Source organism: Ascaphus truei, chromosome 3, assembly GCF_040206685.1.
Source record: "Ascaphus truei isolate aAscTru1 chromosome 3, aAscTru1.hap1, whole genome shotgun sequence".
Lineage (NCBI taxonomy): Eukaryota > Metazoa > Chordata > Amphibia > Anura > Ascaphidae > Ascaphus > Ascaphus truei.
In genome coordinates, this window is record NC_134485.1 from 194,309,289 (window position 1) to 194,333,556 (window position 24,268).

Genomic DNA, 24,268 nt, shown 5'->3' on the forward strand with positions numbered 1-24,268 from the left:
ATATATATATGTATATAAGTGTCAAATGGAGTGCTACTGGGCGTGGCTAAATGTATGCAACAAGAAACAAAGAAGTCCAGAGCAACATCCAATGTGACAAATACACGGTGAAATGCCTATATATCTCTTGAAAAAGGGTAATTTAGTTAACCCTTTGGCCAAAGCGTATACGGCTGCGAGCCACATCAAGGCATGACCATGACCATGCAGCTGGTTGTGACAGGTCCAATGCTAGGACCATTATTCCTCTAATTATAGAGGTAAATAAGAATTTGAATCAGTTAATGTTAGGACCTGCGAATTTGGTCATTCCCCCCACCCCCCCTCTATCCCCTTTCAATGAAGTGTGTTGCATCGCATTTTTTTGGACAGTACTACTTCTTTGAGATATTACTGAAAACAAAAATAGCAATATAAGGGGGGTCAATTGTATACCAGAAGCGTGAGTGTGTCCTAGATCAGGAGTAGGAGCTATATCCCATTGTTGTGTGCTGCCATGGAAGACTAAAGGAAAATATATTTTCTGTAAGCCAAATGTTCCCTTTACAACCAAAGCTGACATTGTCTCCAAAACTCTCCTCACCTAATACCAAAGCTTCCTCTTTCCCATGGTCCTTCTTATCCTCTCCAGTTAAGGAATCCACAATGTTCTGCACCAGGTTGCACGTTGCTAATGCGATCTCTTCATGGTCCACAGCCATAATTCTGCAGATCCGGTCAAAGCCCACAAGATGCAGGATTGCTGTTGCCTGTAGAAGAATAACCATGAGATGAATGAATTACATACAGTAGCATTTGTACTAAATCTAGTAAAGATTTAGAACCCCTGAGTTTGTTTGCATGCCTTGCACTGGTTATCCAAATCTGTTTTATTCCCCCCTCATCGCTCATGTCTTAAAGTGATTAAACACAAATTAAATACACTTGCTCACTCTGCCAAAATTACATTACTGCCCAGGATCCTGTATCTTTTCAGGTCAATGTCTATTCCTCTTATTGAGGTTGACTTACAAGTCTCTACCACAAAAGATACAGACATTTTTATGGGCTATTAAAAGCCTAGTCAGTTGACAAATGTTATCAGTGCCCTAATAAGTGGGGAAGCTGGGAGTACCAATTCTGCAATACAATTGCAGGGTGGCGCAATTCACTCAAACCAGCCTTTGGCATACAACAGAGGGCACCATCAGATAGGTAGACAGAAAAATCTAATACCAACTAGACCATGTACTCTGGCTAAACTCAAAAGAAAGACTATTACAATCCCCAAAGCTCCCTACTATTATTTACACCGTAAGAATTTAGGAAATCCCCACTATAAAGACGAAGATGACCACGCCAACTAGCAACATGACACCCCTGTTCGACTATTCGGCCTTTCTACCAGGTTTGTCCACAAACCAATTTAAATGGTGGATGACAAAGGGACTCATACAAGTTGGAAATATCTTAGACAGAGACAAGATAAAATAATTTAATTCATTAAAAGAAACCAACCAAATACCCCCACTGAACAATACAGACATTTACAGATTAGACATTTCATTTCAAAGAGCCCTTCGTACATCTACAGCAATACCGTATACGAAGATATTTGCAAGGGTGACCCAATGTCCAAATGTCAGATTTCCACGCTATACCAAGAACTACTCCCTCATTGTACAAATACAAATATGTTAAGACCTGGGAACAACTCTTGAGACTGAGGATTGGGAAGAGATTTGGGAGACAATATCAACTCGCTATCAACACCACTATAAGTGAGAACAGTTACAAATTACTTTATAGATGGTATCTCACCCCTGAAAAACTTTATAAAATATAACCTCAGACGTAATCCCAGTGTTTTCGAAATTGTGGATTGCAGGGCACTTTCTTTCATATTCCTTGCAAAAATCTCTATGGACACAAGTGTTCCAAATTATTTGCTGTTTACTACAGAAAATAATTCATCCAAACCCAGCTTTAGCTTTACTTAATAAGCGACCTTAAAACATTAACAAAGTAAAACACAAACTTATGACACACATTCTTTCGGCGATTAGATGCTGTTTTGCCTGTAATTGGAAACAACCAGCTTCAATAATGATGGCAATTAAAAAATAGAATTAATCTAACTATTATATTAAAAAAAGTTGACTGCAGTCCTCAACGATAATATAAATGAATTCCAGAGGTTATGGGATACATGGTTCTCAGAGGAAACCTCCCTTGCTCACAATAGAAATCTACTAACTCTACTAACTGGGGCCCTTACTGGAGACAAGATTCTTTATTGGTTCATCCAAGTACATGCTATGTGTTCAGCAGAAAGCTGTATTATATCAATCCATCCAATGGATTAAAACCTGTTGTAGTAAAGGATCAGATAGGACCTCTACACATTAAACTGCATAGTATCCCTGTACAAACTATATCTTACTACAGCTGAACCCAGTTATAACGCGGTGCTCGAGGTCCACATAATAAGACCACATTATAACCAGGACCGTAAAGAAAAAAATGGCCGCTTTCATCAGGGGTTCCGTGTGGATCTGCAGCCCAAAAGTGAATAGAGCCACAATAAACTTTTGCTTGTGGGCAGTACTGCCGGGGAATTGAACCCTCAATCGTGTCATATACCAGTCCCCTGCTCTAAGCACTACACCACAATGTTGATACATAATTATGCTCTTTTAAACAACCTTATGGTTGTTTGTATGGTGTATTCTAATTGGGTGATTTACCGCAATGTTAAGGTTATTTAATATGTTAAATGTTTTGGGTTTTTTTTTAAGTCAGAACACCCTCTGTGGTGTAGCAGTTAGAGAATTGCACTAGCATATGAAGGATCAGGGGTTCAATTTCTGCATGGTATGGTATAATTTATAAATTATTATTTTATATAATACACATGCAGGAATTTAACCTATGACCTTTCATATACCAGTCCACTGCTCTAAGCACTACACCACAGTGTGGATGGAAGGCTATCATCCTTATACAACCCTATGGTTGTTTGGAAGGTATATTTTCATGTGGTGATGGACTGCACTGTGCAGTAGATGTTAAGTTTATTTATATTGTCAGATTTATCATACCAACCCTGTGGTGTAGCAGTTAGAGAATTGCATTAGCATATGAAGTACCAGGGTTTCAATTCCGCATGGTGTAGGGGGGAGGGTGTGTGTTTGTCTCTGTGTGTGTCCGTTAGCAATAAAGCATTGAATGTTATAAAAAAAACAAAAAAACCTTGGAGATGGTTTTAGATTGGGAGCCACGCTAAGACCGCGTTATAGCGCGGTCCGCGTTGTAGCGGATCGCGCTATAACGGGGTTGAGCTGTATAGCTGTATATACCATCTAAGTTGTAACCTAATTATTTCTCTATGATATGTTTAACCACACCCGGTACATGTAAGTACTTTTTGCTAATGTTTTTTGTGTGACCTGCCTTTTTGTACTGATAGTATCTCTGCATTCTTCACCGTGTATGCAAGTATTTTGCACCAAATATTTATTTACTATCTTTTTTATTTGATTTCGGTTTGAGCAGATTACATAGCAATATATAGTGATTGAACTACAGACATGGATTCTGTCTAGTGATATGCAAAGGAGCACAGTCTGTAAGTAATATGATCCTGCTCTACTTCACTGTTCCGCTATAGAAAACAGCATCATATTACAGAGTTATATCTAATTGGCTCTAGTTGTGATGGGTTAAGTAATACCAAAAATAGTAATAAAACATTTTGACATATTTTTACCAGGACAACTCATGCTCTATGTAAACTTGTCAGAAGACACTGTTTAGTGCGATGAGTTGGTTCGTTTTCAGCCTATGCATTTTGCTGGGCTCTTTTATCTTTTTCAGCTTCTGATTACTGCTCATTTATTATCTTATCCTTCATCCAGGTGGTTACTCATATCTGTATATGCTTACATACTACTGTATTTATGTAATAAACCCTGAATTTAAAAAAAGTATATATCCTATTTCCTGCCAACCTCATCTAAACAACTAATCTTAACTAAATGTTTTTTGAGGTTTGCTCAAGATCAACTTGGATTCAATAAGGGATATTGATCTCATTAAGGCCTACCATGCTAAATCCTGTGAATACATATACTGACTTACTCGTGCCCTGTGACCTGTGCACATGCCCGAAAAAGTCCTCACTGCGGAAAGGATCAACTCTGGATCTTTGGTATCCACCAGTTCCAAGAGGAGGTTCACACCGTTGTTCTGGAAAATCCTTTCGGCTCCTGAATCCTCCCTGCCCAAAACTATGAGATTGTTGGCAGCCTAGGACAAGAGCGAAAGGAACAGGAGGAAAAAGAGTTATGAAATACAGATGCAAGATGGAAACAGATAGAAAAAAAATAGGCTAGGACAGTGTTTTTTTAACGTTTGTTGTTCAGGAACCCTATAATTAAATTCTGCGGAACCCCTCCCTTCTCTAATAGTGCGTCTGAGATCATATGCGTTGTAAAGAACCCTGACCCTCTCTAATAGCGTGTCTGAGATCAGATGCATTGTAAATTGTTCTGTATTTGGTAACATTTTTAAATGACCTGACAATTGCAGCGAACCCTTTAGGGATGCCCTGAGAAACCCGGTTGAAAAACACTGGGCAAGAGAAAAAAAAATATGATTATGAGTATGCACAGCAATTAGAATAATACAGATTGCGGCATTATAATTGTTATAGTGTCTGCATTGTTACTGAAACTTTTTTACAGTTAACATTTGAGGTCCTTGTTAAGTCGGTTCATTATCAATTTTATTTGGGTGTGCAAAAAATCTTCTTTCTGAAAAGTAACATATAACATCCTTTCATTAAAGAAAGAAAATTATGCCCTGTTGCGTGCACACACAACGAATATATTAGATAATGGAGGCTGAATGTGTTATAAAGTATACTTTTAATGCATATACAGTACATAAAATAATGGGGAAGGGTAAATACAACAAGAAAAATAATTAAAAACAAGGCTGAGGTAAGTGTGTGGAGGCGCAATACCGAGCCACCTACAGCGGCCGCAGTTAAAGGATTGGTATGGTGATATACAGATATAATAATACAGCAAAAGTGACTTTCTGTATACCAAGAATGGTCATAGACTGTGACAGATTAACACAATGGTAATGATTAGTAGGTAATCCAAAGGGTTGACTGTATGGGAGCAGGATGTGAAAGATCAGTCACTAAATGCTTCTGGTAAGCAGAGGAAAGCTGCACTCTGGGTAAGTGCTGGATGAATGCCTAGCAGCCTGTGAGTGTACGAATAGGCTAACAGCTAGGCTATCATTCCCCAGGAGCTCTAAATGGAGGCATGTTACAAACCTTCCTGAATTACACACTGACCCTAGCTTAATAGTTAAAAGGTTGAACGCATTTAAAAAGAGGATCAAAACCATCAAATGGACCGTTCACAATGTTTGCCGCAGAACACTGCCATCACAACTAGGCGACCCGACGTACATTTCGCAATGTGTGCTTTGTCAAGGGCCCTTTTGATGCTTCGGCATCCCGTTCCACATCTATGCACATTTGTTGCATTTTCCCTTGCTGCTTAATAGACCTCAGATTGCCACACTAGTATCCTCTTTTTAACTGTGTTCTACCTTTTTAACTATTAAGCTAACTAAGGTCAGTGTGTAATACAGGAAGGTTTGGGACATGTCTTCATCTAGCGCTCCTGGGGAATGATAGCCTAGCTGTGAGCCTACTCGTACACTCACAGGCTGCTAGGCACTCATCCAGCACTTACCCAGAGTGCAGCTTTCCTCTGTTTACCAGAAGCATTTAGTGTCTTATCTTTCACATCCTGCTCCCATACAGGCAAACCTTTTGGATTACCTACTAATCATTACTATTGTGTTAATCTGTCACAGTCTATGATCATTCTTGGTATACAGGAAGTCACTTGTGCTGTATTATTATATCTGTATATCACCATACCAATCCTTTAACTGCGGCCGCTGTACGTGGCTCGGTATTGCACCTCCACACACTTACCTCAGCCTTGTTTTTAATTATTTTTCTTGTTGTATTTACCCTTCCCCATTATTTTATGTATTTGCATTAAAAGTATACTTTATAACACATTCACCATCCATTATCCACTATATTGGTTATGAGTGCACCCACCAGAGACATTCTTTTCTTCCTTTAATTACACATTATTACCCTTAGTGCACCTTACTATCCCCAATTATTTTAGGTTGACACAAGCACTGTATCAGTTGTTTATATAACATTCTTTCCTGGATAATTATATGCTGTATGCCAACATAGGTCAAAGTAAAAATGGATTTCTGTGTACTTATGTTGAATTAAAGTTTCAATAAAAATAAAAGATAATTACTGCATGAGTGTAATAAAGTAACGCAGAATACCGTCATTGCTAACATTTTGATCACTGCAAAGCTGGACATAGACACTGACAAAACCTTACTAATGTATCAATAAAAATGTTACCGCCCCTCTATGGAATAAAATGCTTTGTTTAATGTCTTCGTTACAGGAATTGTGTTTAATGGATTGCAGGCTTCTCTAGCAACACAGGAGAAATATATTGGGGAGGAGTCTGACTAATTTTTTATACAAGGACTCACCTTCTCTCTCTTATCTTTCTCGCTGTTCTGGTCTAGCAGAATCTCAAACATCTTCGCAACCCGGGAGTCGGTAGAGAACTGAACGTGGAGCTGCACCAGGAGGAAAGCAGCAGAACAAGATCAGTCAGGGGAAGGTGCAGAGGCATCTTTACCAGCTATAGGCCTGATTATTATCAACCGAAAATTGTGATTGTGTGGGTATGGATAGACCTCTTCCACCGTCATGCTATATTTTAAAGCTGCAGACGAAGCAATAACATACATGTGTTCTTGTTTTTTAAATAAATCAGTTCTGTACTATGAGAAAGTACTTTTAGCACTTTTTTTTAAACAACTCTGAATTACATTTTTAATGTATTATAATGTAACAAGAACTGTTTGTTTCTATAGCAACCATTTACAAAGTCACACCCCCTTCCCCTTTTGAAACAGGCTCTGGCACACCCCTTTATGTGCAGTGTCCTCTCTCTAGCAATGCACCAATTGTATCTAGTGACTGCTAGGTCACGATCTCCCCGCAGAACTTTCCATTTTTGGTACTCTTCTGCTGCACTAACAGCCATTTAGTGAACCCCGAGCAGAATCTTCGCTGATTGATCACAGGAGATCGTACAGATCGGCAACTTAGCTAGTTACTTATCATTGCCTGGATTGTAATGATGCACATATTAAAGGGGGGGGGGGGGGGGGGAAATAACATTTTCTTAAACACCAGCATGGACTGATGCTTTAACGCAGAACAATAAATATATTGGACTAGCTGAGAGACCCGGCGTTGCTCGGGCTTAAAATTTACTGCTCCCTCCTCTCTTTCCACTCCCCCTGTCGGTTTTTCCGCACCTCCCCACCCCATGCGCAGCTCCGGTCCCCACCCTACAGTGTCACACACACACACGGCGAGAGACACACACACCCATGCGCTAGAGACACACACAGCCAGCGACACACACAGCGACACACACACACAGCGTGACACACACACACAGCGACACACACACAGCAACAGACACACACACAGCGACAAACACACCCACAGCGACACACACACACAGTGACACACACCGTGACACAGACACACAGTGACACACACACACACAGTGTCACACAAACAGTGTCACACACAAACACACAGTGGACAGGAGGAGGAGGGGGGGGAGGGAGAGTGGAACGTCCGGTGATCCGAACAGGCGGCTCCCCACCTCCCGCCAGCCGTGACTGCGCTACCACCCCCCCACCCCCCATCTCCCTCCCTCGCGGGCAAGCAAGGGAGCGCCGTGGGGAAGGGGACCAGAGGGAAGGGGATGTCCCGTGCGGCCGCCACTGCCCTGTTCACCCTCCCATCCCCCCCGCTGGCATGTCCCGCAGCGCGCGGCGTGTCACTGCGAGTGGGGGGGGGGGGCTTTTGTTGCGCTCACCTCGGTCCCCATCCTGCATGACCCCCTCGATTCAGCCGGCTTTGGGCAACGCGTATCATATGGCGCCTGGGATCATGTAACATCACATGACCCTGTGACGTAATTTGACGCCCATCGCCATGCAGCATCATATGACGCCGGCAAAACGGTAAGGGTGGTGCAAGCACCGGGGGGAGCAGCGCCAAACGTTTGTGCACCCCTGCAGTACATTATTGTGTCAGTGTGTGCCAGTGAATTTATGCAGTGGGGTTAAAGCGTGTCTGTTGCTCATATTAGGGGTATGCAGAAAGCATTATTTGCTACCAGAGGTTCTAGCAATTAGAAATATATCCTTACAAAATATACCCTTTATATGCTGTATAAAGCATTATATTTGCTCCCATCCCCCACCTCTTTTTACCTTCTGCTGGATATCAGTTCCCAGGCGGTGCAGAGCATCCAGGAATGTCCGGTTCTTTGGTTCAATTGTTGCGCATCTCTGAACGTCCTTATACGCGTGGTCCAACTTTCCTAATTTCTCCAGTGCCTGGCAGCGTCTAAACAGGGCTTTGACATCTGATGCATCCACATCAATGGCTGGAAAGAAAGCAAACGCCTGATCATCAGGAAATTCAGAAGATTGTACAGAGACCATTAAACAAATCTAGTACAACCCCAAAAAATGAAGGTGAGTAATGTCACAGATTCTAAACAAACATAGGAACATCAAAATATAAACGCTGATCCTAAATGGGGCTATTAAGCTAAATGCAATAATAATCAACACAAACTAAAGACAGAATCCCCTAAATGATAGAATTCAGGAGATACCGCTAACTAAAAATAAACACCTTTATTCAAACTGCATAAGAAAATAAAGAAGATCACAAAGCTAGAAAACCATTAAAAACAATACCTAACAGCTCAGTGTCTGCTATTCATGTAGACAGGTCCTCGATTCGTCCCCTCTATTCCTCACACACCCTTTCTCTCATTCCCCCTCTCTCCTTCCATCTCTCTCGTATTCTCTCCCCTCTCTGCCAGTCATCCCCTTTTCTCTCAGTCCCTCTCTCTCTTTGTCCCCCACTCTCATTTAGCCCTGTCTATCTCACTCTCCGCCCCAGTGCCCTACCTGTGGAGCGCTGTGCGAGGTCCGTCCAGCCACTACCCAGTGGTGGAGAGGGTCCCACCAATGGGACAGAGAGTAGAAGTTGGGCTGCCCTTCCAGCGTGGCCTAAGTTCCGGGTTCAGACAGGTGTCACGGTGCTTCCCCCCTATCGGCGTCACTGAGCACATTACATACTGTAGCTACTACATCATAGGGCCCCTAAAGTGCCAGACCACATGATGTGGTAGGTACATCAAGGTGGATGCAAAAGTATCTTGGGAACTAGGCGTTCACCGGAAATGATATCAATACTGTTCAGCTGCAGAGACCTCATGCTTCCTATACATCTAAAAAATAGTTGGGCTAAAAAAATAAAAAATATGTAGAGGGAATTGCTCCTTTAAATGCCCAGTGCTACGTAGTAGAAAGCAAAGAAACAAATGCCAATTGCAGGGGCAATCCCTCCTGTGGGCAAAGTGTACTAATGGCAGTGACATGTTTATCCCTCTCACTGCTAGAGGGAACTGCAACGCATTATTAAGTGGATAAGGGGTTCAATATGTGTGATAAATGTTGTTGTTAAACCAAAATCTGACACCTGTAAGTATTATTAAATACTAGTTTGTAAACGTGAGCAGAGATGTGGTAGGTAGGGGTTTGATTTCCTCTCACTAGGTGCAATAGTTTGCAAACACAATGACCCTCTCCCTCCCCTCCTCTCTTCTCTATCTTTATTGGTTCTCTGATAAGGACAGTGAGGGCTAAGGGTAAATGAAACACTTTGACAAACAACAACTAACATCCCCCCATTCACAAATGCAATCTGTAATGGATTTTCAGAGTAACCATTGTTTGCTTTTGGCATGGTTAGTTTAGGGAAGCCAATTGAACTGTTTAAATAAGGTTTTGTTGCTGGCTATGTGGGCAACATTGCTGAAATATAAATTCAATGTACAGTACAATGCATGTTAAAAGCAGAAAGTTTGACTCCTCTTCACACCTACCTTTTGATGCATCTGTAGCTGCCTGTACATAGCTTTCCTGTTTGGGCAAGATATACATTTGTGTCAGATACAGCGATTTATAGAATACTTTGTAATATTTAGGTGTACTATATGAAAAGGTAACAGAAAGTCACCTTAATCACAAAAAACATGAAAGACAGGTCTGCAACCCTGCTGTTCACTGTTATCTCCTAGCATGCAATGCCTCCCCTACAGGGATTCTGGGTAATGACATGCAAATGAGCACACAGTGTGTCAACATTAAGAAAGGCTATGAGTCTCTCCCCCAATCAGAAGAACCAAAGAAATTCAATTTATATTTAATTTCCAAATAAACGCAAGCACCAGGATATCTGCTTGTAGCACAGTAGCCTGTGAAAATCTTTACAGATAGGTGCCTGTTCTCATAGCCAGACCACGTGGTTTGGCATGTTCAAAAGTAGTGGAATGAAATGTGGGAAAAAACTATTCTCTATTGAAAGAAAAAAAGAAAATGTTTCCAGCCATTGATGAAGAATGGCGAACCTCTTACCTTTGTGTCTCTGTTTTTTCACCCATTTTCACTATGTCATTAATAAATTAGTGTTTTTTTGGCATTCACCTCTCTTCTTCATTGATATCTGGTAGCGCACTGCAAACATTTCATTTTTTTCTTACTACTGTAGCCCCGGTAAGAAATGGGGGCTATATATCTTTCTCCTACTGGTGTAAGTCCTGTTATGGGCAGGCAGCCAGTAGTTATCATGGGTTTTTTCCCCGCTTTAAGCCCTGTCTTGATTGATGGAGACAGGCCCCTGACTCTGTGTGCAGGCATGAGACACAGGGGAGGGCCTGCTGACATCATGAGGGGTGGGGCTGACAAAACTTAGTCCTGCCTGTTCCTGTAGGTGACAAGTAGTTCTGTCCTGGGAGCAGAGAGAGCTGGAGAGAAGTTAGTCAGTGCTGGAGAGGAGAGGCGAGACTCAGTCACCTTGAGTAGAGCTGATAGCACAATAGTGGAGTGGACCAATGCCCCTCACCCTGCAGAGGGTGAGGGGAGAGTTAGCCTCACCCTGAGGACCTATACCTTGGGGTGGAAGGTGTGGAGTATTGCAGCTCCAGACAGCCCATCCTGAGGGTGTACTTCTGGAGGGAAGGAGAAGGAGGAAAAGCCTGTACCCTGCTGTGTGCTGTTGCTGTGTGCTGTTGCTGTGTGCTGCTGATCTGCTGTTGGACAATAAAGACCAGTGCTGATTTTATACAAAGACTGTGTGAGATTGAAATCTCTCGCCCTGGGACCAGGGCTTCTCTGGGAGGGTTTCACCTTATTCATTAAGGCTCGCCAGAGATGGAGGCGCTGCACCACCGTTGCTAAGAAGATGGAGGCATATACCCCAGAAGCCTGTTCCTGTTATCCCTTATACCATCGCGGGAGACTCAGGCCCTCCTGTTCCTCACAGGTACGCACCACCCTCATACATGTAACCAGTCCTCACTACACCCTAGAGGTCCAATCTGCGACCGGGGTGGGGGGTGGGGGAGGGGGGAACATGGGTTACACTACTCCTACTGCGTATCTGATCAAGGAGCTTCCCTTTAGACACCCAGAACGGATGGCAATAACCCTGGAGTACGTGAGTTAAGTGCTTCAGGATATACTCCCCATGACAGTTTTGGGTTTAAGGCTTTGTTATTCTGCTACTTGTTATGGATTATACTATGGAAGATGTTTATTGCGCTATTACATCTGGTTTCCCCATATGGTAGTAAAACACAACACTGTATTAGTTAGTTCCAGTATGGGCTATTCTTCCGCTAGATGCCTGGATAACCCACACACCGGCATTATTGATACAAGGGAGCTCCCGAGATAATGTATATATTATCAACAGTTATTTTCAGTGTTTTTTTCCTTTAAACTCTGAGCACCATTTTTACCTATGAACACTATACATATTCTCTATTGCAGATCACTTCTTCTAAACCACGCCTATGCAAAGTGACATAATGCACGGTTTACGAGCCAAGACGCCCAGTTTTTTCTTGTTTTAGAAGCCGCACGACCAGAGGTGGTGCTAACCATCCTCAGTCTGACTTAGGCTGAGTTCAGACAGGCTGCGATGTGCGCGCTTACGTGCACGCTCATCACGCTTTCGCTTTGGTGGGTGGGAGTTTTCAAACTGAAAACAACACCTGGCGGCGAAGTACAGCGTTGTCGCCGCTGCACTTGAAAAAGACAACTGAAGTTGTAATTTCAAGCGGCAGCCGCGTCACGTGTACTTCACAAGCCAATCACAAACACACAATTATTTTTTTTAAAGTCCCGCCTCCAATCGCGTCATTTTGTCTGCTGGGAATGAGCACACATGGCCCAGCAGAGGCGCGGACACTCACACCCCACTGAGCAGCCTGTCTGAGCTCAGCCTTATGGGTTTTGCTCTTTCAGCCAAATCCATATTTCAGGCTCAGGATGCAAATCGCAATACCAATCTTGCCACCCTTAAGGGGGCGTGAAAAAAATGCGAGTTTGCATAACAGAGCTACTAGAATTGCAGTTGCCCTAAAATAAAATAAATTGAAGGCTTTTTGACAAACCGATCAGGTTGGCAGAGCCAAAAGTGAAGCCGCTTCTAAAAAAGCCTTGGACATGGATTGGACATGCTAAAAGGGCTTACAGAGTAGCAACGTATGCCAGTCGGATCAGAAAGGTCTCTTTGGAAGTAGTGTGTCACAATACAGAGCTACGAGAATATGCCACATAGTTTTTTTTTCTGGCTACATGGGATGCACTTTTAAACAACCAGTACTTGAATCATAAGGCCAGGGAAGCCCACACCCCCTTTCCCTCACCTTTTTCAGGAAGCAGGCGGCCCTATTACGATACAGCACCGCCAGCACCTTTTTATCTTTTATAAGATTTAGTGCCTTGCTGTAGCACTCAATAGCCTGATCAAAGTCATTCGCCTGGAAATACTTGTTCCCTTCTTCTTTTAGCTGAACTGGGTCTTCCATCTACAAAAAAAAAAAGAAAGAAAGAAAACGATTATCCTCTCTCGGTGCCAACCCTGGCATCCTGCACACACAAGATTATTCTAAAAATTAAGCATTTATAATATTGATACATTGTTATAGTGTAATTGACACTGCTCAACATAGCAGAATAATTTAGGTCAAATGATTTCCTGCTCCAATTTTTATTTATTGCTTGCGGTACTTCTTGCTATCTAACACCCCCCTAACATCCACACCCCCAAACTTTAATAGATCCAGCTGTGCCGCTGGACCATACTCCGTCCTGATGTATACTCCATCCCACAACAAGCTGCCACTTTACCTTTTGTTTCAACACTGTCCCTCATTCCCTCCAGATTGTAAGCTCTCAGGAGCAGGGTCCTCTTGTATCTGTTTGTGCTCGCCTGTCTTTACTTTACTGTATGTCATTCTGTTTATGTAATATACATAACTCTGTACCCCACACTGTACCGCGCTGCGGAATATGTTGGCGCTTTACAAATAAATGAGGTTAATAATAGAAAGACATTAAGAGACTTACTTAGACTTACTCAGATTGTGAGCATGAGTAGATGAAATTGAAATACAAATGTGCATGGCCAATACGTCAACCGTTACACTTTAAGAAAGGCCTAGTCCTATACAGACAGTTGAGCTGTTTTCGGCTTAAAATCCCCATCAAAGTTAATAGGGATTTACGTCCGAAAAATGCCCGAATGGCCACTTCGGACTATATAGGATTGCCCCATAATGCCCATGCTTTGAAGCTGCTTCTCCATATCAGAGAAGCCTCTGATCCCCGATCACTTGAATTGAGCCCAGAGCTTTGTCGAATCCAGGCCTATGTAACCCTACACAAAAATGTATAATTCTGCAATTTTTTTTACTGTGTATTGGGGGAATGGGTTTTTTATTGTGTATTGGGGGAGTATTTTTTTTTACTGTGTATTGGGGGAGTGGGTTTTTTTTTTTTTAACTTTGTATTGGGGGAATGGTGTTTTTTTTACTGTGTATTGGGGGAGTGGTTTTTTTTACTGTGTATTTAGGGGCTTTTTACAGTTTATTGGGGGGATTGAGTGAGAGTGGGGTAATTGACGGAAGATGGGGGCGAGTGAGAGGAGAGGGGGGGATTGAGTGAGGAAAAGAGGGAGTAAGGCTGTGCTCAGGGCGTCGAGATGGAGAGTGCGAGCGCCCGGCAGTCTCCCGCGCGATATGTGAACATCCCTACTGCTGAGCTTCAAGAGAATAGGGAGGCGATGGGGGGGCTACACTACTATGCTGTGTTAATGCTACTGCGTTACTACAGCAAGATTTACCACATAAACAAGTGATTTTTTTTTTATTATTGTGTGATTTATTTTCTTAACAGATGCAATAGTAAAAGATAGAAAGTAACTGGCACTACCAAGAATCTTAACTACAGCTGCCTGCGGAATACATGCACAGGGCAAACAAGACCAGCAAAAGCCCGATACAGTATTACTCTGACAATCTTTACCAAAAAACATCATATCCAACAAACTTCTGGAAGGTCATCAACAATATATTCTACCCTTCTAGCCATCACAAAGAGCTTTTGTTCACAGCTGCATTGCATCTCAGCCACCCACCCCACTGTGAATCTGCTTTTCCCCAAAGGCGCACAGCCTGATGGGGCTCCCCAAGAGCGACACCCCTCTGCAAAGGACCAGCGTGCTAAGGGTTAACATTTGCTTGTTCTCTGTGGAACGTCAACCCCACCCACTGGAATGTTAACGAGCCTTGAGGACACAAAGAGCTTTTTTTCACAGCTGCATTGCATCTCAGCCACCCACCCCACTGTGCATGTGCTTTGCCCCAAAGTCGCACAGCCTTTGGCGCAGCCAAAGGGTGTGAACCGTTTGCTGCCGTTCGCTGATGTTAAAGTGATGTTAAAGCTGCTCTATTTCTATCTGAAACTCATATGCCCTTTTTCCCCTGTACCCAATTTTACAACTCTATCTGTCCTATGAAATGTCTGTGAATTCACTGTATAACCTATGTTCTTTTAATGTAACCATGTATTTTTTATAACTCTGTGCCCAGGACATACTTGAAAACGAGAGGTATCTCTCAATGTATTACTTCCTGGTAAAACATTTTTATAAATAAATAAAATAAATAAATAAAAAATCAACAACCATCTAATATCAAAAAGGATGTTACTACTCTGACAGACCACGCTAACATTGCAAACGCATTCAATAAATACTTTGTGGCATGTGCTACTTCCCTACTATCAAAGTGCTACCCTAAATACAATAATAGATCTCAACCTGCGCGATCCCCTATAGCCCTACTCCCTCGCAACAGTGCTCGCAATTTTCAATTTGTCCCAGATACACAAGCGCTCCTCTCATTAAAACTAAACAGCCAATGTAGACCTGACCTAGTCTAATCAAAGTTCTTATGACTTAGTGCCCCAGCAATTGCCTCCCTAATAACCTCTATTTTGTCTTCAGGCCATATGCCACAGACCTAGAAAACCGCCAGAGTGGTCCCAATCTTCAAAGGTGGGGACAAAAATACTGTCTCAAACTACAGACCAATCTCTTTTATCTCAATACTATCAAAAACCAGGGAAACATGTGTCCACTGCCAATTAAGTGATTACTATATACAGGTAGTCATCGCTATCTAACGTTTCACTTTACAACGAATGGCATATCCAACGCAACCCTATGGGCCGTTTTTCAACGGCTGAATGCGTCAGCCAGTGCTCACCGCCACTGATTAACATGAAACTCACTTTACAACGGTTTCACTATCCAATGTTACTTCCAGAACGGATTCCGTTGGATAACCGAGGATGGCCTGTAAAGACAAATTTCCTTAGCCAACTCCAATCGAGCTTTGTCCAAACCACTTCTTAGATTTTGCAAAGGCTTTTCATACTGTTGATCATGTTACAGTATGTTGTTAAACAAGCTTTGGTGCTCTGGAATAGGGCAGCATGCTTTAAACTGGTTTCACTCATAAGTATCGGGTAGATCCCAATTTGGGTCTATCCCAGGTTCTAATGCCAACCTCTTAGATGTAACCTGTGGTGTCCCGCAAGTCTCTGGTATGGGGCACCTACTCTTTTCAGTGTTCATTAATGATCTACTACAGCTTGTAAGGCAGCTTCAATACACATGTATGCAATGACACAATCATATATACACACAGCCCTCGCCTCTCTGATATTGGACACATACTTTAATCTAATTTTACAAGATGTGAAAACTGGATTTCCCAAAACAAACTGTTTTTAAACACAGACAAAACTGTATCGATGTATTTGGGACTAATTTTCCAAAGCTTCCAACAACAGAGATACAGATCAGAACCAAGTCTAACACCATTCTAGTCCCTCTCACTTGTGGGCATATGGCTTGACTTCCATGTAACATTTGGGTTTCATATTGATACTCTGACATCCAAAACTTATGCCAAACTACAGTAGGTATACTTTATTGGAACAAATCCTACCTAAACCTGCTGGTCAAAAAATGCTAATGCCAATTACAGACTATGGGGACATAGTATATGGTACAGCACCCCAACTTCACCTCAGCAAACTACTGTAGACACCCTCTACAACTCAATATGCTGCATTGTCCTACAATGTAACTAGAACACACATCACTGCAAAATGTTCCAATAACTAGTTTGGCTATCTCTTGAATCCAGATGCAAAGTACATTTTTCCAGTCTTGCCTTCAAATACTTTCTGGGCAAGCTACTGGCTATCTGAGCAAGTTCCTCACCCCTACCACACGCAGCACTTATAATCTTAGATCTGACTCCAAAAGACTGTTCCTCTTTCTCTTACCGTGCACCTCACGTCTGCAACAACTTTCTGCAACAACTTAACAGAGTCTCTCAAAACTGCCTCCAGTTTAAGTAATTTCAAGACTTCAGCTGTCTCACATATTAATCTTGTCTGTAACTGTTAATTGTCTGTTAAATACACACATAACATATGTTGTTAGGGAACTGTCCATGAAATTTCTGGTAATACAACATGTAACGATGTATTGTCAACTAGTGGTGCTGTGCCTGATTGTAAGAGATTCTAAACTGGTTCAACAATGTTCTATACAGTAGCTTTTTTGCATTTTTTTTTTTTAAAGAGGTAACTATGCATTAACTTTTTTTTTATAATGAACCTTATTTTTTTCAAAGAAAGAAAAAGTAGTCCTGCAGGTTTTCAACAAATAGAAATAGTCTGGGTTGGTAAATAAAAAGAAAAGAGGACGTTCATATAGTTCTCGTGGGGCCCAGTAATAATATTCAATAGGGCAGCCAAGGGCTTAAAATTGCAATCCGTGGTGCACAAATTTGTCAGAGGTGTTTGATTGGATGTCTTACTTTTGCTATTTGTCGTTGCATAAAAATAGCTGCCATTTTGTGTCATATGGCGTAATAATTTTACTGGTTCTTGGTAAATACATCGTAAATGCTTTGTATTTCTATTTCCAATTCCTTTTATTGAAATAAAAATGAAACCGTTTAGCATAAGTTGCCACTAAATGCAGCGGGGAAGCACATGAGGTGTTGTCGCAGGCATCCAGAGATCAGGCTATGAAGGCGGTAACAGTGGGACATGGAAGAGAGGTGGTGCCCTGAGTATTTGCAAGTACTTTCATATCCCCATTCCTCATAGACTTTGTGTAAAAGTAGATTGAAGCATATACTGTATATATATATATAAAATGTAGGTGCTTTTTACATGTATTTATCAATAAAATATTTACCAGGAAAGCTACATTTAGATCCAAATTTTATATTTATGTGACTTTGGATCAATTAGGGGCATCGGCACTATTCTCACTAGAAAGAAAAGAGGAGCTTCATACAGTATAGTTCTTGTGGGGCAGTGGAACCCAGGAATATGGACAACACCCAAATATAACCATGTGAAAAAATGTTCAGGTCCCCTTAGAGTCTACAGTTCAAATAGACTAAAGAGAGTCAAAAATATTCCATAACGCTTTACTTACGAATTGTGTGTTTTATTAGTGAACCATTATGAAAAGTCCAGGGATGAGCCTGAAACGTTGTGTGTACTCTCTGATTGTTCACAAATACAATACAAGATTCGTTATGGAATATTTTTGACTCTTTGAAGTCTATTTGAACTCTGCCTAAAGGGACCTGAATATTATTTCACAAGGGTTTGTAAATAGAAAAGTAGTGGTACTCTGTAGTTCTATGACTCAAAAGCTGTCCTATAAAGAACCACAGAAAGTATAATGCAACATGGTATATAATCACATGCTGTATAAATACAAAAACCCAAATAGCAGAGAGACCAGAATATTTTATTGCTGTCATATAATAATAACAACAACTTTATTTCATATAGCACTTTTCTCCCAATGGGACTCATAGTGCTTCACAATTACAATATAGTGCACAGAAAGCAGCATTGTGAATAGGATTTTTACAGAAACAGTCCCTGCCCAGATGAGGTTACAATCTAAGGGGGTTATGCACAAAGCAGTGCTAAGTGTTTTTAAGTGAGATAAATGCCTTTATTTCTCAATATTGCGTGCAGCGTGATTCGCAAAGCAGTGATAACACTGCAGTATCGCGCTTAAAAGGCTTTTTACCAGAAAAACACAGTCATTGCTAAAACTAAATGCGCCATAAATTGCGCCATAATGCACTTATCTCACTTAAAAACACTTATCACTACTTTGTGCATAACCCCCTAAGTGTTTTTTTTTTTGGTGCCTGGGGCACAGGGAGATAAAGTGACTTGCCCAAAGTCACAGGGAGCTGATACCAGTATTTGAACCAGGTTCGCCTGCTTCAAACGCAGTGTCATTGTTATCAGTCAGTGCCTTTACTCACTGAGCCACTGCTGTGTTACGCTATGGCCCCAGTGGTCACTTCTGCACGAACACCTGGCGGCGCGCGCACCCGTTTCAGCTGCGACCTGTGGTCTGCGGCTGTGCTTGCAGAGCAGGAGATCCGACTTATGGCGTGGGCGAGGCCATGACGTCACACGGCTGGTTCGCCCTCATTGGCTGAACTACCGCAGTGATGTGGCCAAAAATCTTGTCTTTTGGCCAAGGCGGTCGCGCATTGCTGCTTGTGCGAGCACACACGACGACTAGAGGGCTGTGCCTTGTGTGCGGTGCGCACGCCGTCGCCCGCGCTGCCATGGCTACTGGCACCTAGCCTAAGAGTTGTAGCACGAAATACAATTGATAGTCATATCAGGAAAAAGGTAAACAGAGGAATAGTGAGTTGAAAAGGTCTGCTTGGCATTTCGGAAAGATAATCACATGAGATAAGTTGTGGGTCAGGAGTATTTTTTTTGCACCACACTTAAGGCAACTACAGCCAGACAGTCGTGTCTATCAAGCTGAAAGCCTCTTGTCCTTATATGGAAAGGGAGATAGTTACCATGGGACATGTCTTACTGTCACCTGCTGCAGCCACAAGACACATGAAATTCCCCACCGTTCACTGTGAAACACAATGGGGAAATTCAAGTACTGTACTATTCCTGGTTTTCTATAGGGCAAACATAACTCTAGTTTTGCACAAGTTTGTTTTACTCAGTGAGTAAAGACACTGACTGGCACTGAGTTTGAAGCAGGGGAACCTGGTTCAATTCCTGGTGTCATCTCCTTGTGACCTTGGGCAAGTCACTTTATCTCCCTGTGCCCCAGGCACCAAAAACATAGATTGTAAGCTCCACTGGGCAGGGACCTGTGCCTGCAAAATGTCTCTGTAAAGTGCTACGTAAAACTGGCAGCTCTATACAAGAACATATTATTATTATTAATAAAGATTGACATTAGTGCAATGGATAATCACGAGATCTGTCATGGAAAATCTATCCTTTTCAACAATCAATGGCAGTGGATTATTTTTTGTGGCCTTGGAAAAAAAACTGCAGTTTCTTTCTATTGTGCTTTGTTGTGATACGTCGAATTAATCTGCATCGGATGTATGAGATTTTTGCCTTTAATACAGTACATATACTGTACCTCATTGACAATAAAATGAAAAAATCTCCAAATTATGGGAGGTTTTTTTATTATTGAAAAACTGTAAAGCAAATCTTTGAAATCAAGTTAGTGCATTTCATTCTCAGGGATTTAAACAGACACAATATAATGATCTGACTATCCAGATAAAATACTCTTTAGAAATGTACAGTATAATCAAGAAGAGATTGCACAACCATTACTATACAAAAGAAAAATCGGGAACACGAGTTATCTAACTTGTGCAAATAGGCATTGAAATATATTATATTATATATATATATATATATATATATATATATATATATACACACACACACATACATAGTATACACACACACACACACACACACACACACACACACAATATTAAAAACTTTTTGCAATTTGGAGGGATTTCCACATTTAAAACCCCATATATTTGTGTTTTGCTGGGTTATCGTCATCTAATCCACTTGAGCGCATCAAAAGCTTAAAAAAAAGACGTGACATGCAATCAAACACTGCTTTTAAATTCAGGAATGGAGGGGTGATGCTTGAATACAGTACTTAGGAAAGAACTAGATGAAAATCCTCCAAACTTTCACTCAATTCACTTTGAGAGAAAAGTACAAGAAGAAAATACAGTAGTAGGATACACACTTACTGTAGGTGCAGATCCACAAAAGAGGGCTAAGCTTTAGAACACCTTTACTCCCATTCATACAAAGCTTATCCCATTTTTGTGAATCTGGGCCTTAGTGGTTTACCCTATATCAGCTGACAAGGCCAATTGGGCCATTTTCAGCTGAAATTCCAAGTTGACTTCATGGCGGAATTAAGGCCGAAAATGGCCCAATCAGCCGATCCGGCTAATAAACAATGAGCACCTTAATCATAGGCCCTTTTCTGCCAGATGGGCCAGCAATGATTTGAAAAGCTAAACAGTGAAGATGTTTGTTCGATTCTTGACAGCGTATATATGGAGGCGCACGGAAAGTCCTATTGACTTGAGTGACTACCAAACTTGTTTTACCACACTTTATTGAATAAGCACCATATCACATTTGACCTGAAATCCATTTTTACATGTAACCCTTATAAGCTAATGCTTGCGGTTAACACAGCTTTTAAGCATAGCATGGGAATAAGATGCAAAGCGAGAGAAAGCACTCACAGACATGTTTCAACCTTATTGGGTCTCATTTTCTCATCAGTGCGAGGTTGGTTGTACTGGCTGCAATTTTCAAGGCTGTAGGATTTACCATCACATTTTAAGTTATGGTGGGTGAATTATATATATATATATATACACATATACATACACACACACACACACACACACACACACACACACACACACACACACACACACACACACACACACACTCATACACATACATACATACATACATACAAATACACACAAATCAATTCCTCTTTACTTTTTCTCTAGATATACATATAATATATATAAAACTATACACATATCCCCTACCTTGATACTTATACATACACCCACTCAAACATTTTATATATATATATATAGTAAAAAAATATTGAAACAGACATTCATCCAGGAATAATGACTCATTGTACTTAATTAAGATTTAACATGCACAATATGGTCAAAGTACCATAAGAAAAGTAGTTGGATTCTGTTTAATCACTGCAAAGCTCATCAAAAAAACATTGTTTATCAGTGTATGCCATATTTTTAAGAACAGAAAGGGGGTGGCCCTTTTTAAATGTTTCCTAGGTTTCGGGGGGGAAATGTTGTTGTACAGTACATATAACTTATAGCATCCCATTCTATGACACATTGTCATATGGAGATATTTATCATTTACCTTTTCCTATTGATTTATGTCTGAAGCGCTTATTCCCATTATGTGTTATATTATTATGTAACGTGTATTGTAGAACGCTATGTACATGTATGGCACTATATAAATAAAGATATACATACATGCCACTGGTGGATCTAAGCACTGAATGGACGTACCTTGAACACTGGAATATGGAATCCTCGTCTCCCTGTATTCTACCGCTGCTGTGCTGCTACACTCTTGTCCCTCTGCACTTTCCTAACATGCAGTGTTATATATAGATCTCAATGAAATGGTCCTGTCCCATGGAATGTTGGGACAGCCAAAGAAGCACGGGGGTGTCCTTTGATACACAGGGTTTAAATTCCTGAAGCAATATGACATAAGTACCTCAAACTCTACGGTTTGACTGTAAAAGTAAGCAGTCACTCCCCCTGTTAAATGTGCTTTTGATACTGTACATGCTCTGTGCAGTTTTTGACTTAGGTAAAGTATTTTGACACCCCCCTCTTGCAGTGGCTATGTCCACCTGTCCAGCCATTTAAGGGTGTGAAGGACAGCTGAACATTGGGAAGCCAGTTGGTAAGGAGTTGTGATAGTGGTAGATGTTCCAGAGCAGCTGTCATTGCTAGAAGTGACTAGCAGCTTCTGGAATATATCCATGTCACTAGGTCAGGCTACTCCGCTTCTAGTTTTAATTTCCCTTATAATTATTGTGAGGCTGCAAAGTTGTTTACTTTAGGCATCATTATTCAGATGCTACATTAGAACTAGTATTAGTAAATATCAGTTATTCGTGTAATATTATTTATAATATCCATACTGTGAAAATAATACTGTACATCTTTTTAACCTACAGTATATAATGAAACATCCCTGCTGCATCAAATACATTTCTTGGTTGATAAATAGCAACTTCAACTTCATGGCGCACAGAAACATAATATTTTATCACATACCATTTACATCTGTACGCTGTTAGGATTCGGCGTCCCCCACACAGAACACTCTCTACATTCAGGGAAACCCTGGACGCACAGCGCAATCCTGCCTTACCGGCCTCCGCGGCTCCTCGTCTCTGCCGCCGTCGCGGGATCACCCCCCTCGGCGATTCCGCCGCTATTCCCCCTCCTCAGCGGCAGGTGCGTTCCTTTCTCCCCGCACGCACGCATGTAGTTTCCTCCGGCGCGGGTCTTACAGAGAGCGCGCACAGTGCACACTTCTTCCTGCCCTCCGGACCTCAGGCTCCGCCCCCGCATGCCACGAGGGCGTATTCACTGCAGTACTAAGATTCACCTGGCTTGTAATGGCTGCACCAATCCGGAGAGTCGTCCTGCAGTTCCTCCTGACCTGCCCCCGTTCCTGATTGGACCTCCCTGCTTTATCTAGCTTCTCTGTACTCTCAGTCTTCGCTCGATATAGTCTCTGCATGGATGTTACTCTGTCTACTCTTGGTGATTTCACAGGTTCTGACACGGCTCGTACGACTACCTTCTTTGGCTCTCGACCTCGGTACTCCTCGGATTACGCACTCTCTGGCTCCCCTCGAACACGGCTTGGACTTCGACCTTCCTCCACTCTCCGCTCCCTGACCTTGGCGTGACAATCACGATTCTACTTCTACACCCGGTACCGGCAAGTATTGTCTACCTTACTACATCTTCCCTGGCAACGCTTAATTCAACAACATTCCGGACATGCTCCCTTTGCTGCGGGTGCGTGTATTACCACTTCCCCCTTCAGCTCAGGGGACGGGTCTGGTCTGCGGGCAGCACCGGCGTAACATTATGTCGAGCCCACAAGACGCAGACCAGACCGATCTAAGGCAGTTTCTCTCCAGTCTGCTTCAGCAAAACCAGGCCATGGCAGATCAAATTGTGGCACTTACGCACCAGGTCGCAGTACTCTCCTCCCGAGTACCTACCGCAACCCCGTCTGATGCTAATTCCCAGTCCACAAGCGCAGCTAGCAGCTCCGATGTAAGGATTCCACCCCCTAAACCTTAGGCCGGCAAACCACAAGAATGTAGGGGTTTCCTTAACCAGTATGTGGTGCACTTTGAAATGGCCCCCCATCTCTACAATGCTGGCCGTAAGAAGGTAGCCTACATTTATAACCTGCAAACAGGCAGCGCCCTTGCTTGGGCTTCCCCGGTCTGGGAACGACGTTTTGACCTTACCCAGGATTACCCGGCCTTTAAAGCAGAGTTCCAACAAGTGTTCGATTCCCCCGCACGTCGGGAGATGGCTTCTGTTTCTCTCCTTCAGATCACTCAAGGGCGTCATATGGTGACGCAGTACGCTGTGGAATTCCGGACCCTTGCCGCCGAGACTAACTGGGGACAGGAGGCTCT

The 24,268-nt window shown here is 42.1% G+C and overlaps 1 protein-coding gene across 1 annotated transcript in view; it reads right to left on the reverse strand.

The window, feature by feature from the left end:
- UNC45B (unc-45 myosin chaperone B) overlaps positions 1 to 22,179 on the reverse strand; it is a 64,899-nt gene extending 42,720 nt beyond the window's left edge. Inside the window, exons 1-7 of the mRNA XM_075589886.1 lie at positions 22,092 to 22,179; positions 12,939 to 13,100; positions 10,110 to 10,146; positions 8,419 to 8,594; positions 6,604 to 6,693; positions 4,120 to 4,287; positions 584 to 749 (exon numbers count right to left, since the gene is read on the reverse strand). Coding sequence (XP_075446001.1) covers positions 584 to 749; positions 4,120 to 4,287; positions 6,604 to 6,693; positions 8,419 to 8,594; positions 10,110 to 10,146; positions 12,939 to 13,100 — 799 coding nt within the window. The 5' untranslated portion in view covers positions 22,092 to 22,179. The remainder of the gene's footprint in view (positions 1 to 583; positions 750 to 4,119; positions 4,288 to 6,603; positions 6,694 to 8,418; positions 8,595 to 10,109; positions 10,147 to 12,938; positions 13,101 to 22,091) is intronic.
- Positions 22,180 to 24,268: the final 2,089 nt, after the last annotated feature.